The sequence below is a fragment of the Rhinatrema bivittatum genome, chromosome 8 (assembly GCF_901001135.1).
Source record: "Rhinatrema bivittatum chromosome 8, aRhiBiv1.1, whole genome shotgun sequence".
Classification (NCBI taxonomy): Eukaryota; Metazoa; Chordata; class Amphibia; order Gymnophiona; family Rhinatrematidae; genus Rhinatrema; species Rhinatrema bivittatum.
In genome coordinates this window covers 6016712-6034546 of record NC_042622.1, presented here as the reverse complement: position 1 = coordinate 6034546, position 17835 = coordinate 6016712, and the positions used below count along the sequence as shown (strand labels likewise).

The 17835-nt window shown below is 53.3% G+C and overlaps 3 protein-coding genes across 3 annotated transcripts in view; all 3 read left to right on the top strand.

Annotated features, from left to right (window-relative positions):
* STMN3 (stathmin 3) overlaps positions 1 to 5912 on the top strand; it is a 79838-nt gene extending 73926 nt beyond the window's left edge. Inside the window, exon 5 of the mRNA XM_029613156.1 lies at positions 133 to 5912. Coding sequence (XP_029469016.1) covers positions 133 to 192 — 60 coding nt within the window. The 3' untranslated portion in view covers positions 193 to 5912. The remainder of the gene's footprint in view (positions 1 to 132) is intronic.
* A 7888-nt stretch (positions 5913 to 13800) lies between these two features.
* On the top strand, positions 13801 to 14727 carry LOC115096741 (skin secretory protein xP2-like). The gene has a single exon (XM_029611804.1). It carries the CDS (start codon positions 13801 to 13803, stop codon positions 14725 to 14727), a length of 927 nt encoding a protein of 308 aa, XP_029467664.1.
* Positions 14728 to 15585: 858 nt separating this feature from the next.
* On the top strand, positions 15586 to 16635 carry LOC115096737 (skin secretory protein xP2-like). Its single transcript, XM_029611800.1, has one exon. It carries the CDS (start codon positions 15586 to 15588, stop codon positions 16633 to 16635), a length of 1050 nt encoding a protein of 349 aa, XP_029467660.1.
* Positions 16636 to 17835: the final 1200 nt, after the last annotated feature.

The following is a 17835-nucleotide window of genomic DNA, read 5'->3' as shown; positions in this document are numbered from 1 at the left end:
TGTGACTTCTCAGCAGTGAGGATTCTCCTGTTACCTGCTTGTGGTGCATGATCCTGGCAGCTTTAGCACAGGAAGGAGGGAGGGAGGGAGGGGCCCAGCCTCTGATCTTTTCAACCTGTCCCATCTTTACAGGAACTGCATGCAGCTGGGGTACGGAAGAACAAGGAGCAGCGGGAGGAGATCTCTGGATAACCACCTTCTCTACGCACAGCCCGACAACAGCTAAATAAAAACACATTTACTTTTCTCTGGGGAGGTCTAGATATAGATTTTAATCTTCCAGGTTTACAGCCTCTGCTTCTCCCTTCCCCATCTCCTCCACTTACAGTTTCTTCCTTTCCAGCTTTTCCCTGTCTCCCTGTGCTCCCTGTCTGTCCTCAGCTCTCCTCCTTCTCCCTAATCCTTCTCTTCTTCCTTGCCTCTCCTTGCCCTTCCTCTCCTCCATATGTCTGACTTTCTGTGTCTCACAAGCACTTACACTTTATTTGCTGGACAGAAATAACAAGGTCACATTTGTAGAATCCTCCCAGCAATTATTTTAGCTTTTGGTTTCATTTTCTGTAAATGCTCAAGTATAAGCCGAGAATTTTACACTAAAATATTCCGGAAAAAAAACAGGGTTCAGCTAATCCATAAATCACAAAGTTGAGGCCCACGTACTTCACATCACTCATTACTACCAATTAAGTGTGTTTGTTTTAATTATCTTAAATCATTCAACTCCCCTCCCACCCCCAAAAAAGGTGCCGAGGCCAGGAACCAGCCTGGCCCCCACTGACCCCTTCCATGGGGGTCCTGCTCATTAAAAGTGGTGGGAGGGATGTCGTTCCTATCAATAAGGCTCCAGTCGGCCCTGGGAAAATGTGATTCTTTCCTTCAGTCCCACAGATCAGTCCACACCACTGTTCTTCCCCCTGCGAGGAGGAAAGCTTTTCTGCTGCTATATAAGTCAGTATCACTTGTAAGAAAGCTGCTGTCCCGCAGGGGTAACCTGCAATTAACTGGTGAACCTTGTCCAAACCGGGACCTGTTTATAATACACAGAGAAAACAGTGAGATCAGAAACCGGAAGCGGATGCAGAAAGGCCTGGGATGAACCCTGCGGATCCCTGAAGACTAGAGGCTGGAAGTGAAGAAGAGGGTGCATGGGAGAAACCTTCGCAGAGCAGCCTCGATGCTTGTGACACATCTGCAACGCGGCTTTCCTCTTCGGTGGCAGGAGAAAGGGGAATTGGATTCAGACAGCAGCCAACACTGGGCCCTGGCTTTTACAGTCTGGGCTGCTGATTCAAGACATTAGGGAAAAAGCACAGGACTGCATCTACCGCTAACTCCAAACGTAAAGCACGTTCAAGCAGCATTGTCTGAATTTTCAAGACGGCTGCTCACCCCATAAATATGTTGCTATCAGTGATCTTGTTATGGGTTTGACAGTTGCTCAGTTTTGATTGTAAATGTTACTACCTTTAACATAAGGCTTGGGGAAACCTGCACGGAGCGGCAGTTACTGCCAGACTAAACTTGCTGGGCAGACTGGATGGACCATTTGGTCTTTTTCTGTCATTATTAAGTTGGAATCGCAGAACGGTCTTTTGGAAATCCCTAGGTGGAATCTGTAGAAATGTGCACAGCGCTGAGAGACCAGCACAGATGGGGAACTCCAAAGAATGACGAGTCCTTGTGTGGTAGGGCCTGGCCAGCTCTGCTTCTCTGGACAGAAAGACATTAGTGGTCAGGTATAGAAAAAATAATAGCGGCATATGGGACACTGAGGAGGCCTGGAGCACAGGTGCTTTGAATTAGCAGCCAGAGTCTCTGTATACGCTGCGGGGGGCAGGATTTGGATATAAAAACTGTTTTTTTCCAGCGGAACTAAAGCGCAAAGGAAGGAGAAGATAAGGTCAGCCATAACAGGTTGAACAGGTTCAGGATGGACATCGGGGAATGTAACGAAAGACTGACCAGCAACCATGTGCAGACTGGATAAAAAGGAGTTTATTGGTGAGATGTGCACAGAGAGATCTTGAAACTTGCAGGAGTCCTGGCATTCTCTCCACAGGAAGGAAGAGCTGGCAATAAACATTAACTATTGAACACTAAGCGAGATTGATTTTGTGTGCACTAAGATATTTGCTGGCTGTTGAATACATTTTACTAAATTTGACAAACTGTCTTTATGTTTATCTCTTCCTGTAAGCTCTTAGAGATGTAAGATGAAGCGATCACCACCCATCCAGCAATGGACACCTTAGACCCTTTTGCCCCTTTTTTTACGACTACTGAACAAAATAAAGAGATGATCTGATTTTCAAAATCTGTTCGTAACTTTCAGGTAACGCAAAAGCACCCTGCGAACCGCTAACGTTTGAAGCTGTTTAGCATGTGGTGAAGAAGAATGCAATTCCCAGAATGCCGGCAACTCCGCAGACTACTTCACATGGAAAGCTAGAACCACCCTGGGCGAAAAGGAAGCACTGAGACCCCCTCTTCAGAAAAGCGCTGAAAGGGAGCCCTGCAACGTAGAAGTATACCATGCTGAGCAAAAAGATAGTCTTCAAAGTAAGATCTTTCAATGAAACCCTCTTCAAGAGCTGAAAGGGTAAGACACACAAAGGCCGCAAGACCAAATTCAAATTCCAAGGCAGAACCTCACACCAAAGAGGATGCAACCTCTGTGCACCTTCCGAAATCTGACCTCACCCTCCCTCTATAACAAGTTAAAGTTGCCACCTGTACCTTCAGCCAAAGCCTTCTGTAAACCACTCTGCAGGAAGGCAAGAATCTGAGACACCCCCCCCCCCCCCCCCCCCCCCGTTCTCTGCACCCCAGGATACAAACGACTTCCAGACTCTCACATACACTAAAGACCTTGAAGGCTTCTGAGCCTGAAGTAAAGTTATTACCATTTCCTCTGAATAGCCCTTACTTCTTAGATGCCCTTCTCAAAAGCCAGGCTGAGAGATAAAAGCGATCCACCTGATCCAAGAAAACTGGACCCTGCCTTAACAGGCCGGGCACATGGCCTAGCCTTAATAGACCTTCCAGCACGAGATTCACGAGGTCTGCAAACCATGGTCTTCTGCTTCACTCCACAGCCACTAGAATCACCTTTCCTGGATGTGTTTCTGTAGTCTGACCACCTTGCCTATCAGAGGCTTGGGAAGAAGAACATACAACAGAAACCCTCAAAGCCACGAATGAGACAGAACATCGAGTCCCTGCGACCCCCGTCTCTCACCTCTGGCTGAAAATCTGTCGCCTTGGCATTGCCTCTGGTCGCCGTCGGCTTTATTTTATTAATTTATACACGTTTTAATCGCCTTACTGTTAAAAAAAAAAAAAATGTCAGGGCGATGAACAACTATATAAAAAGTATAATATACAAAATAACATAAATTAATACATTTCTGTACCAGTTATCAAGCCATTATCACAAACCAGTAATATTTACTTCTGCAGGGTCTCCCTGATAACTGTTATATAGATCACAGTACAAGCTCTTGTACCATTTTTGCAAGAGCCATGGTAATGAGTAACCATGGTTACTCATTATGGGATTAATTAAAGATTGTAGACATCAGCCATGTTTTCAGTTTTTTCTGGAATTACTTTACCTCAATTTCTGCTCCTATATCAAGTGGGAGACTGTCCCATAAAATCGGAGTAGAAGCTGAAAAAGATCTGCTAAACAGTCTCAAATGACAGAACTTTTTAGGTAGTACCAATTGCACTGGGTGTTTTCCAATCAAATACAAATGTCTTGTTGCCTCGTGCCATTTCAAACTATTTTCAAGAGTGGCGAACCATGCCCTCTTAAAAGTTTAAAGGCCAAGATTAAACATCCTACTTTCAGATAGCCCACTCTGACATAATCAATGACATCACAACCAGGGACAACGCCCACTCTCCGGGATCCAGAGTGTTCCTGCTTAGGAAATCCACCTAAACATTTTCCACCCCCTCAACATGAGACACTAGCCACGGAACTCAGTTCTTGGTCCAATGAAACAGAAGTGACACCTCCACTGAAACAGCTTGACTCTAGGCTCCTCCCTGCCTTTGATATATGCGGCTGCTGCTGCATTGTCTGACAACACTCTTATCAACTTGTTGTGACCCAATGGTAGGAAAACCATGAATGCCTTCCTGATTGCTTGTGCTTTCAGATGATTGATGGACAAGGCTTTCTTCATTGACCAGAGACCCTGTGCCATATAGACCCTGACAAATGGTTTCCCTACCCTTTAGACAGCCATCTGTGGTAACCACGATTCAATCCGAGACATCCAAGTCCACACCTCTAGACAAACTGTGCCATAAAAGCCACCAGAGAGACTCAATATGGCTTTTCCCACCAGTGGCACCCTGATTTCCAACCCCTCCAATACAGGACTCTACTGAGTCAGAAGGGTCTTCTGCAAGGGATACATGTGAACAAACGCTCATAGAACAAAATCCAGGGTGAACGCCATAGAGCTAAAGACTTGAAGAAAATCCCAGGCCCTCAGACACCGCAAATGCATCAAACACTGCAGCTGCTCCTGAAGCTTCTATATCCTGTAGAAAGAGAGAAAATCCTTGCTGACTGTTTTATGTTGCAAGCCGGCCTCCGCTGGTTTCCGAGTCTCGAAACGTGCTCGCAAGTACTCCAATGTCTGAGATGGAAGTAACTTGCTTTTGGAAAAATGTATTACCCAACCTAGAGACTACAACCGGAGTACTACTTTTTGCATCAACTGTTGGCACTCTACCTTTGACTTTGCTTGGATCAACCAATCATCCAGGTAAGGCAGAACCAACATACCTGCTGTCTCTCCCATGATGCTTTGCACTGTGAGAACAGAAGTCAAGATGGTCGTGGTTTCCGTGCTGCCTGGTTCCCCCACATAGCTCAGAGGTTTAACCGCCAATTTCCTGCTCTTCCTGGCTGCCGCTGAAGCTCCGTCACCTCCCCCGGCACATCCAGAGTTCAGTCCTGCTGAGGAGAGTTTGGATTTGTGGTCCCCACAGGCCCAACACCGTTTCCCGTGCTCACCAAGGGCTCTCAGCTGTGCTGTGAGGGGAGGCCCACACACCGCTGGCGACCCATAGATTACAAAAATATGGCAGCCCAAAAAAACCACTTACTTGCACCAGCCGACACCACGGACCTCGGGGAAATGAGCTCCTTCCTTGCTTAACAAGGTTTGGGGGCTCGAGGCACTCACCCAGCCCTCATTCTGTATAATCTGCTTCTCCTCTTTTACTCCTGTTTTTTTAACAGATTATCAACCCCCCCCCCCCCCAAAAAAAAAGGGAAAAGAAAAACCCATTCCCACTGCCCACCAGGACTATTAAAGGAAGAAGCAAACAGAAGAGAAATACTTTCCTTCACAGGAGCCACCAGTCAGGATCAAGACAGGGATGTGAGGGAGCCAGACCACGGACTGTCAAGATGCCTTTCAGACCAGGGCACAGCCAGCAAATCCCTGACTCCCTGCTTGTCCCTACTCACCAGGAAGGATGGCCTCCATCCAGGACCTAATTTACAATTTCCAGACCGCTGCACAGAATAGTGAGTGGCTGAGGGGCACGCTGGCTTGTAATCGAGCAGTAAAGCTTTCCTTCTCTGTCTCCATCTGCTGGTAGGGGGGGGTAAAACAGTTGTATGGCCTGATCTGAGGAGAAATGGTACCGGTCTTAAGGACAACCAGTGCCATCTTGAAAGGGACAGTGGAGGGGCAAGAGTGGAGTGGGCATCCTTCTTATCCCTTTTACTAAGCAGGACACCCACAGAAGGAGCAAGTGTAGTGCAGTGGTTCCAGGGCCTAGCAATGTTTTTTGTTTGGGGGGGAGAAGGGTTGGAGGACCTGGTGACCGGCTTTGCGCAGGTACTGAATTTTTAAGGTTCTCGGGGGTTGAAACAGGGTGGGGGGGGGGGGTGGGGGTCAGTTTATATATGGATCGGATAATAGGCGAGCATGTACAGTAGCTCATTTCTGTAATTGAAGTATAGAATTAAGATGACAACACATTAAACTCAGTTGTAGACATAAATATGATTTGTTTTCCCAGATTCTTGTATATGTTTGGGATGATAGAGAGAAAACAGTCCCCAGTCATTACTGGAACCCTCTCCCTGTCAGACTGTGCAGCGAGGGCAGAGTTTCCCAAACCTCTCCTGGAAGTGCACTTATCCCGTCAGGGTTTCAGCATTGCCACAAGAATGTGCATGAGAAAGATTCGCATACCCCGGGTCGCCAATGGATGCAAATCTCTCATGCATATTCATTATGCATATCCTGAAAACCTGACTGGTTAAATGTTCCTCCAGGAGAAAGTTGGGAAATACTGGTCCAGGCGATGAGAATTCAATGCCCAGTCACTAGCGAATGTCCTTACTCCCCTCTCATACAGTACTTCAGTCCTGCCTTCTAGCACCCAATCAAGTACTAACAGCTTTGCCAAAACACCCCCTGTATTATGGTACTGAGACCCTCACACACAGCTCTGCCCTGCAGCACCTCCTGCTATTCCAGTACTGAGACCCTCACACACAGCTCTGCCCTGCAGCACCCCCTGCTATTCCAGTACTGAGACCCTCATACACAGCTCTGCCCTGCAGCACCTCCTGCTATTCCAGTACTGAGACCCTCACACACAGCTCTGCCCTGCACCTCCTGCTATTCCAGTACTGAGACCCTCACACACAGCTCTGCCCCGCAGCACCTCCTGCTATTCCAGTAATGAGACCCTCACACACAGCTCTGCCCTGCAGCACCTCCTGCTATTCCTGTACTGAGACCCTCACACACAGCTCTGCCCTGCAGCACCTCCTGCTATTCCAGTACTGAGACCCTCACGCACAGCTCTGCCCTGCAGCACCTCCTGCTATTCCAGTACTGAGACCCTCACGCACAGCTCTGCCCTGCAGCACCTCCTGCTATTCCAGTACTGAGACCCTCACGCACAGCTCTGCCCTGCAGCACCTCCTGCTATTCCAGTACTGAGACCCTCACGCACAGCTCTGCCCTGCAGCACCTCCTGCTATTCCAGTACTGAGACCCTCACGCACAGCTCTGCCCTGCAGCCCCCCTGCTATTCCAGTACTGAGACCCTCACACACAGCTCTGCCCTGCAGCACCTCCTGCTATTGCAGTACTGAGACCCTCACACACAGCTCTGCCCTGCAGCACCTCCTGCTATTCCAGTACTGAGACCCTCACACACAGCTCTGCCCTGCACCTCCTGCTATTCCAGTACTAAGACCCTCACACACAGCTCTGCCCTGCAGCGCCTCCTGCTATTCCAGTACTGAGACCCTCACACACAGCTCTGCCCTGCAGCACCTCCTGCTATTCCAGTACTGAGACCCTCACACACAGCTCTGCCCTGCAGCACCTCCTGCTATTCCAGTACTGAGACCCTCACACACAGCTCTGCAGCACCCCCTGCTATTCCAGTACTGAGACCCTCACACACAGCTCTGCCCTGCAGCGCCTCCTGCTATTCCAGTACTGAGACCCTCACACACAGCTCTGCCCTGCAGCACCTCCTGCTATTCCAGTTCTGAGACCCTCACACACAGCTCTGCCCTGCAGCACCTCCTGCTATCCCAGTACTGAGACCCTCACACACAGCTCTGCTCTGCAGCACCTCCTGTTATTCCAGTACTGAGACCCTCACACACAGCTCTGCCCTGCAGCACCTCCTGCTATTCCAGTACTGAGACCCTCACACACAGCTCTGCCCTGCAGCACCTCCTGCTATTCCAGTACTGAGACCCTCACACACAGCTCTGCCCTGCAGCGCTTCCTGCTATTCCAGTACTGAGACCCTCACACACAGCTCTGCCCTGCAGCACCTCCTGCTATTCCAGTACTGAGACCCTCACACACAGCTCTACCCTGCAGCACCTCCTGCTATTCCAGTACTGAGACCCTCACACACAGCTCTGCCCTGCACCGCCTCCTGCTATTCCAGTACTGAGACCCTCACACACAGCTCTGCCCTGCAGCACCTCCTGCTATTCCAGTACTGAGACCCTCACACACAGCTCTGCCCTGCACCTCCTGCTATTCCAGTACTGAGACCCTCACACACAGCTCTGCCCTGCAGTACCCCCTGCTATTCCAGTACTGAGACCCTCACACACAGCTCTGCCCTGCAGCACCTCCTGCTATTCCAGCACTGAGACCCTCACACACAGCTCTGCCCTGCACCTCCTGCTATTCCAGTACTGAGACCCTCACACACAGCCCTGCCCTGCAGCATCTCCTGCTATTCCAGCACGGAGACCCTCACACACAGCTCTGCCCTGCACCTCCTACTATTCCAGTACTGAGACCCTCACACACAGCTCTGCCCTGCAGCGCCTCCTGCTATTCCAGTACTGAGACCCTCACACACAGCTCTGCCCTGCAGCGCCTCCTGCTATTCCAGTACTGAGACCCTCACACACAGCTCTGCCCTGCACCCCCTGCTATTCCAGTACTGAGACCCTCACACACAGCTCTGCCCTGCAGCGCCTCCTGCTATTCCAGTACTGAGACCCTCACACACAGCTCTGCCCTGCAGCGCCCCCTGCTATTCCAGTACTGAGACCCTCACACACAGCTCTGCCCTGCAGCGCCTCCTGCTATTCCAGTACTGAGACCCTCACACACAGCTCTGCTCTGCAGCACCTCCTGCTATTCCAGTACTGAGACCCTCACACACAGCTCTGCCCTGCAGCACCTCCTGCTATTCCAGTACTGAGACCCTCACACACAGCTCTGCTCTGCAGCACCCCCTGCTATTCCAGTACTGAGACCCTCACACACAGCTCTGCCCCGCAGCACCTCCTGCTATTCCAGTACTGAGACCCTCACACACAGCTCTGCCCCGCAGCACCTCCTGCTATTCCAGTACTGAGACCCTCACACACAGCTCTGCCCCGCAGCACCTCCTGCTATTCCAGTACTGAGACCCTCACACACAGCTCTGCTCTGCAGCACCCCCTGCTATTCCAGTACTGAGACCCTCACGCACAGCTCTGCCCTGCACCTCCTGCTATTCCAGTACTGAGACCCTCACGCACAGCTCTGCCCTGCAGCGCCTCCTGCTATTCCAGTACTGAGACCCTCACACACAGCTCTGCCCTGCAGCGCCTCCTGCTATTCCAGTACTGAGACCCTCACACACAGCTCTGCCCTGCAGCACCTCCTGCTATTCCAGTACTGAGACCCTCACACACAGCTCTGCCCTGCAGCACCCCCTGCTATTCCAGTACTGAGACCCTCACACACAGCTCTGCCCCGCAGCACCTCCTGCTATTCCAGTACTGAGACCCTCACACACAGCTCTGCCCCGCAGCACCTCCTGCTATTCCAGCACTGAGACCCTCACGCACAGCTCTGCCCTGCACCTCCTGCTATTCCAGTACTGAGACCCTCACGCACAGCTCTGCCCTGCAGAGCCTCCTGCTATTCCAGTACTGAGACCCTCACACACAGCTCTGCCCCGCAGCGCCTCCTGCTATTCCAGTACTGAGACCCTCACACACAGCTCTGCCCTGCACCTCCTGCTATTCCAGTACTGAGACCCTCACACACAGCTCTGCCCTGCAGCACCTCCTGCTATTCCAGTACTGAGACCCTCACACACAGCTCTGCCCTGCACCACCTCCTGCTATTCCAGTACTGAGACCCTCACACACAGCTCTGCCCTGCAGCACCTCCTGCTATTCCAGTACTGAGACCCTCACACACAGCTCTGCCCTGCAGCACCTCCTGCTATTCCAGTACTGAGACCCTCACACACAGCTCTGCCCTGCAGCACCTCCTGCTATTCCAGTACTGAAACCCTCACACACAGCTCTGCCCTGCAGCATCTCCTGCTATTCCTGTACTGAGACCCTCACACACAGCTCATCCCTGCAGCACCCCCTGCTATTCCAGTACTGAGACCCCCACACACAGCTCTGCCCTGCAGCGCCTCCTGCTATTCCAGTACTGAGACCCTCGCACACAGCTCTGCCCTGCAGCGCCTCCTGCTATTCCTGTACTGAGACCCTCACACACAGCTCTGCCCTGCACCTCCTGCTATTCCAGTACTGAGACCCTCACACACAGCTCTGCCCTGCAGCACCTCCTGCTATTCCAGTACTGAGACCCTCACACACAGCTCTGCCCTGCACCTCCTGCTATTCCAGTACTGAGACCCTCACACACAGCTCTGCCCTGCACCTCCTGCTATTCCAGTACTGAGACCCTCACACACAGCTCTGCCCTGCAGCACCTCCTGCTATTCCAGTACTGAGACCCTCACACACAGCTCTGCCCTGCAGCACCTCCTGCTATTCCAGTACTGAGACCCTCACACACAGCTCTGCCCTGCAGCACCTCCTGCTATTCCAGTACTGAGACCCTCACACACAGCTCTGCCCCGCAGCACCTCCTGCTATTCCAGTACTGAGACCCTCACACACAGCTCTGCCCTGCAGCGCCTCCTGCTATTCCAGTACTGAGACCCTCACACACAGCTCTGCCCTGCACCTCCTGCTATTCCAGTACTGAGACCCTCACACACAGCTCTGCCCCTGCAGCACCTCCTGCTATTCCAGTACTGAGACCCTCACACACAGCTCTGCCCTGCACCTCCTGCTATTCCAGTACTGAGACCCTCACACACAGCTCTGCCCTGCAGCGCCTCCTGCTATTCCAGTACTGAGACCCTCACACACAGCTCTGCCCTGCACCTCCTGCTATTCCAGTACTGAGACCCTCACACACAGCTCTGCCCTGCAGCGCCTCCTGCTATTCCAGTACTGAGACCCTCACACACAGCTCTGCCCTGCAGCGCCTCCTGCTATTCCAGTACTGAGACCCTCACACACAGCTCTGCCCTGCACCTCCTGCTATTCCAGTACTGAGACCCTCACACACAGCTCTGCCCTGCAGCGCCTCCTGCTATTCCAGTACTGAGACCCTCACACACAGCTCTGCCCTGCAGCGCCTCCTGCTATTCCAGTGCTGAGACCCTCACACACAGCTCTGCCCTGCAGCGCCTCCTGCTATTCCAGTACTGAGACCCTCACACAGAGCTCTGCCCTGCAGCACCTCCTGCTATTCCAGTACTGAGACCCTCACACACAGCTCTGCCCTGCAGCACCTCCTGCTATTCCAGTACTGAGACCCTCACACACAGCTCTGCCCTGCAGCACCTCCTGCTATTCCAGTAGTGAGACCCTCACACACAGCTCTGCCCTGCACCTCCTGCTATTCCAGTACTGAGACCCTCACACACAGCTCTGCCCTGCACCTCCTGCTATTCCAGTACTGAGACCCTCACACACAGCTCTGCCCTGCAGCGCCTCCTGCTATTCCAGTACTGAGACCCTCACACACAGCTCTGCCCTGAGACCCTCACACACAGCTCTGCCCTGCAGCACCTCCTGCTATTCCAGTACTGAGACCCTCACGCACAGCTCTGCCCTGCAGCACCTCCTGCTATTCCAGTACTGAGACCCTCACGCACAGCTCTGCCCTGCAGCACCTCCTGCTATTCCAGTACTGAGACCCTCACGCACAGCTCTGCCCTGCAGCACCTCCTGCTATTCCAGTACTGAGATCCTCACACACAGCTCTGCTCTGCAGCACCTCCTGCTATTCCAGTACTGAGACCCTCACACACAGCTCTGCCCTGCAGCACCTCCTGCTATTCCAGTACTGAGACCCTCACACACAGCTCTGCCCTGCAGCGCCTCCTGCTATTCCAGTGCTGAGACCCTCACACACAGCTCTGCCCTGCAGCGCCTCCTGCTATTCCAGTACTGAGACCCTCACACACAGCTCTGCCCTGCAGCGCCTCCTGCTATTCCAGTACTGAGACCCTCACACACAGCTCTGCCCTGCAGCACCTCCTGCTATTCCAGTAGTGAGACCCTCACACACAGCTCTGCCCTGCAGCGCCTCCTGCTATTCCAGTGCTGAGACCCTCACACACAGCTCTGCCCTGCAGCGCCTCCTGCTATTCCAGTGCTGAGACCCTCACACACAGCTCTGCCCTGCAGCGCCTCCTGCTATTCCAGTACTGAGACCCTCACACACAGCTCTGCCCTGCAGCACCTCCTGCTATTCCAGTGCTGAGACCCTCACACACAGCTCTGCCCTGCAGCGCCTCCTGCTATTCCAGTACTGAGACCCTCACACACAGCTCTGCCCTGCAGCGCCTCCTGCTATTCCAGTACTGAGACCCTCACACACAGCTCTGCCCTGCAGCACCTCCTGCTATTCCAGTAGTGAGACCCTCACACTGCACTGCCCTGCAGCACCTCCTGCTATTCCAGTACTGAGACCCTCACACACAGCTCTGCCCTGCAGCACCTCCTGCTATTCCAGTAGTGAGACCCTCACACTGCACTGCCAATGCATCTCAGACTTGAATCACAGGACCTACACTGTCCAGAAACTGAAAAGCATTTTAAATTACAGAACGATGTTCTAGCATAGTCTTGCAATGTGGAAAAATGAGACCACGCGAAGACCCACCAAACCGCTATGGTAAACAGGCTGAGTAAGAGCTAGGCTTTCCTTTTTTCTAGCCCTGAAATGTTATGGCCAAAGGTACTTCCTTTCTGTGAATGTCTCTGAAATGCCGCTGCTGGGGGAGGATGGTAGTGCCACTGGGACTAGACCCTCTCCCTCAGGCAGGCTGGGGGCGGGGAGCGTCCCTGTTTCACGTGCTCCTTTACTGGAATATGAGGAAATAAGGGTCACTAAGCAAGCTGCAGGTGAGACTGGCTCAGTAGTCTGTGAGCAGCAGGCCAGAGCTGCACCATTACTGCTTTGCACAGGACGTCTCACCTGCAGCTCATTGCTTATCTCTATTTCTCCAGCCCAGCACCATTTCACGGCCTTCAGAACAACCCAGGGTAACAAACTAAAGGAAATATTTGTGTACTAAACACTCAAGTGTCTGATAAATATATTCAAACTAGTAATAAAAATAAGTACAAAAGATGTAACCTTTGTGTTTAAGTTATTTGAAGGTGACAGCCTGTGATGGCCTCTCTCGCACTGCTTGGGGGTCACTAGGTCTTTGCTGGATAATGGAAATTTGGGCGTGGAGGGTCATTTTGAAACCGGCTGTACATCATCCAGCTCATCCTAAAGCTGCCCCATTTCTGCACATTGAGGGGGCCAGTTTTGAAACTGCATACTAGGATGACCCTAAACGTTGCTCCAGTTGAGCGTCTTGTCTAGTTATCCAGGGATAGATGTGGTCGGCTACCACCCCAGGCACTGATTCAGCAGCGCCAGTACCACACTGCCCTGCCCCACACCCCTCCAAGATATGCACAGTGCCCCCGATCTCAGCTGCAGTGGTGATCCTAAGCCTGCACTAATGGGCCCCGCCCCCACACCCCTCCAAGGTATGCACAGTGCCCCCGATCTCAGCTCCAGTGGTGATCCTAAGCCTGCACTAATGGGCCCTGCCCCACACCCCTCCAAGATATGCACAGTGCCCCCGATCTCAGCTCCAGTGGTGATCCTATGCCTGCACCAATGGGCCCCACCCCCACACCCCTCCAAGGTATGCACAGTGCCCCCGATCTCAGCTCCAGTGGTGATCCTATGCCTGCACTAATGGGCCCCGTCCCCACACCCCTCCAAGGTATGCACAGTGCCCCCGATCTCAGCTCCAGTGGTGATCCTAAGCCTGCACTAATGGGCCCCGCCCCCACACCCCTCCAAGATATCCACAGTGCCCCCGATCTCAGCTCCAGTGGTGATCCTAAGCCTGCACTAATGGGCCCCCACCCCCACACCCCTCCAAGGTATGCACAGTGCCCCCGATCTCAGCTCCAGTGGTGATCCTATGCCTGCACTAATGGGCCCCATCCCCACACCCCTCCAAGGTATGCACAGTGCCCCCGATCTCAGCTCCAGTGGTGATCCTAAGCCTGCACTAATGGGCCCCGCCCCCACACCCCTCCAAGATATCCACAGTGCCCCCGATCTCAGCTCCAGTGGTGATCCTAAGCCTGCACTAATGGGCCCCACCCCCACATCCCTCCAAGGTATGCACAGTGCCCCCGATCTCAGCTCCAGTGGTGATCCTATGCCTGCACTAATGGGCCCTGCCCCCACACCCCTCCAAGGTATGCACAGTGCCCCCGATCTCAGCTCCAGTGGTGATCCTAAGCCTGAACTAATGGGCCCCGCCCCCACACCCCTCCAAGGTATGCACAGTGCCCCCGATCTCAGCTCCAGTGGTGATCCTAAGCCTGCACTAATGGGCCCCGCCCCCACACCCCTCCAAGGTATGCACAGTGCCCCCGATCTCAGCTCCAGTGGTGATCCTAAGCCTGCACTAATGGGCCCCGCCCCCACACCCCTCCAAGATATCCACAGTGCCCCTGATCTCAGCTCCAGTGGTGATCCTAAGCCTGCACTAATGGGTCCCGCCCCCACACCCCTCCAAGGTATGCACAGTGCCCCCGACCTCAGCTCCAGTGGTGATCCTAAGCCTGCACTAATGGGCCCCACCCCCACACCCCTCCAAGATATGCACAGTGCCCCCGATCTCAGCTCCAGTGGTGATCCTAAGCCTGCACTAATGGGCCCCGCCCCCACACCCCTCCAAGGTATGCACAGTGCCCCCGATCTCAGCTCCAGTGGTGATCCTCAGCCTGCACTAATGGGCCCCGCCCCCCACACCCCTCCAAGGTATGCACAGTGCCCCCGATCTCAGCTCCAGTGGTGATCCTCAGCCTGCACTAATGGGCCCCGCCCCCACACCCCTCCAAGATATGCACAGTGCCCCCGATCTCAGCTCCAGTGGTGATCCTATGCCTGCACTAATGGGCCCCGCCCCCACACCCCTCCAAGGTATGCACAGTGCCCCCGATCTCAGCTCCAGTGGTGATCCTATGCCTGCACTAATGGGCCCCGCCCCCCCACCCCTCCAAGATATGCACAGTGCCCCCCGATCTCAGCTCCAGTGGTGATCCTAAGCCTGCACTAATGGGCCCTGCCCCCACACCCCTCCAAGGTATGCACAGTGCCCCCGATCTCAGCTCCAGTGGTGATCCTCAGCCTGCACTAATGGGCCCCGCCCCCACACCCCTCCAAGATATCCACAGTGCCCCTGATCTCAGCTCCAGTGGTGATCCTCAGCCTGCACTAATGGGCCCCGCCCGCACACCCCTCCAAGGTATGCACAGTGCCCCCGATCTCAGCTCCAGTGGTGATCCTCAGCCTGCACTAATGGGCCCCGCCCCCACACCCCTCCAAGGTATGCACAGTGCCCCCGATCTCAGCTCCAGTGGTGATCCTCAGCCTGCACTAATGGGCCCCGCCCCCACACCCCTCCAAGATATGCACAGTGCCCCCGATCTCAGCTCCAGTGGTGATCCTAAGCCTGCACTAATGGGCCCCACCCCCACACCCCTCCAAGGTATGCACAGTGCCCCCGATCTCAGCTCCAGTGGTGATCCTATGCCTGCACTAATGGGCCCCGTCCCCACACCCCTCCAAGGTATGCACAGTGCCCCCCGATCTCAGCTCCAGTGGTGATCCTAAGCCTGCACTAATGGGCCCCACCCCCACACCCCTCCAAGGTATGCACAGTGCCCCCGATCTCAGCTCCAGTGGTGATCCTAAGCCTGCACTAATGGGCCCCGCCCCCACACCCCTCCAAGGTATGCACAGTGCCCCCGATCTCAGCTCCAGTGGTGATCCTATGCCTGCACTAATGGGCCCTGCCCCCACACCCCTCCAAGGTATGCACAGTGCCCCCGATCTCAGCTCCAGTGGTGATCCTAAGCCTGCACTAATGGGCCCCGCCCCCACACCCCTCCAAGGTATGCACAGTGCCCCCGATCTCAGCTCCAGTGGTGATCCTCAGCCTGCACTAATGGGCCCCGCCCCCACACCCCTCCAAGGTATGCACAGTGCCCCCGATCTCAGCTCCAGTGGTGATCCTATGCCTGCACTAATGGGCCCCGCCCCCACACCCCTCCAAGATATGCACAGTGCCCCTGATCTCAGCTCCAGTGGTGATCCTAAGCCTGCACTAATGGGCCCTGCCCCCACACCCCTCCAAGATATGCACAGTGCCCCCGACCTCAGCTCCAGTGGTGATCCTAAGCCTGCACTAATGGGCCCCGCCCCCACACCCCTCCAAGATATGCACAGTGCCCCCGATCTCAGCTCCAGTGGTGATCCTAAGCCTGCACTAATGGGCCCCGCCCCCACACCCCTCCAAGGTATGCACAGTGCCCCCGACCTCAGCTCCAGTGGTGATCCTAAGCCTGCACTAATGGGCCTCGCCCCCACACCCCTCCAAGATATGCACAGTGCCCCCGATCTCAGCTCCAGTGGTGATCCTATGCCTGCACTAATGGGCCCCGCCCCCACACCCCTCCAAGATATGCACAGTGCCCCCGATCTCAGCTCCAGTGGTGATCCTAAGCCTGCACTAATGGGCCCCGTCCCCACACCCCTCCAAGGTATGCACAGTGCCCCCGATCTCAGCTCCAGTGGTGATCCTAAGCCTGCACTAATGGGCCCCGTCCCCACACCCCTCCAAGGTATGCACAGTGCCCCCGACCTCAGCTCCAGTGGTGATCCTGTGCATATCTTGGAGGGGTGTGGGGACGGGGCCCATTAGTGCATGAGATAATTGAGACATAGGTAGTAACTCACAGCTGCAGTAACAGTAGCACAACCAACCTGATCACAGTATTCTTTCCTTTACTTTCTGCAAGTCTGCAAACGTCAACATGACAGCCAACCCCTCTGAGATTTATAGAAACATAGAAATGACGGCAGAAGAAGACCAAACGGCCCATCAAGTCTGCCCAGCAAGCTTCACACATTTTTTCTCTCATACTTATCTGTTTCTCTTAGCTCTTGGTTCTATTTCCCTTCCACCCCCACCATTGAAATATCTAGCTTGATTAGTTAGGGGTAGTAACCGCCGCAATAAGCAAGCTACACCCATGCTTATTTGTTTTTACCCAGACTATGTTATACAGTCCTTAATGGTTGTTTTTCTTCTCCCCCGCTGTTGAAGCAGGGAGCTATGCTGGAAATGCGTGATGTTTCAGAAAAAAAATATTCCTGATAAATGAAACCTGCAAACTATAAAGGGTCAAGTCCTGCCTGCCATCTTGAATCTTGCCTAATTTAAAGAGGTAAATGGCATCATTGCATAGCACAAGGCTGCTCAGACCTCCGCCTGTCTTCCAAGGAACCAGTAGACTGCTTAGATGTAAAGTGAAGCACTCATCACTCACTCACATGTTCTCAATTATTCGTCATGAAGGTTCAAACAGCCAGCATGACTAAATGGTGCTGTGAAGGAAGAAACAATCTTACCTGAGGAATTCCTTTCCTTGACTCCTGCCATATCAGTCCAGACAAGTGGGTTATAGCTCCCTGTTGGCAGACAGAGATAGAAAACTACAAGATTTCTTGGACATCACTCACAAACCATGAGCTGATGTATTTGTTAAAGCTAATCATCAGAACAGTAAACAAATCTACCTTTTATAATTAACCTTTTTTTTTTTTTTAGAAACAGGAGCTACTCCTTATCCCCTTCCCATTTGAGTAGGGAAGGGAAAAACAGGTATAGCTCCCTTCTGTTCTCCCAACAAAAACTGCTAAAATGTTTGCACTTTTGCCAGGCTAGACTGACCTAAGGAGAGTTCTGGAATGGTTTGGCAGGATTTAAGGAAAGGAAATTATCAGGGAAGATTACATTTCTCCTTCCTTATAATCCTGCCATATCAGTGTGGGATATACCCAAGCTACTCTCATACTGACTGGCAGGAGGTCCAAGTTGCTCACAAGGAAATGTCATTCT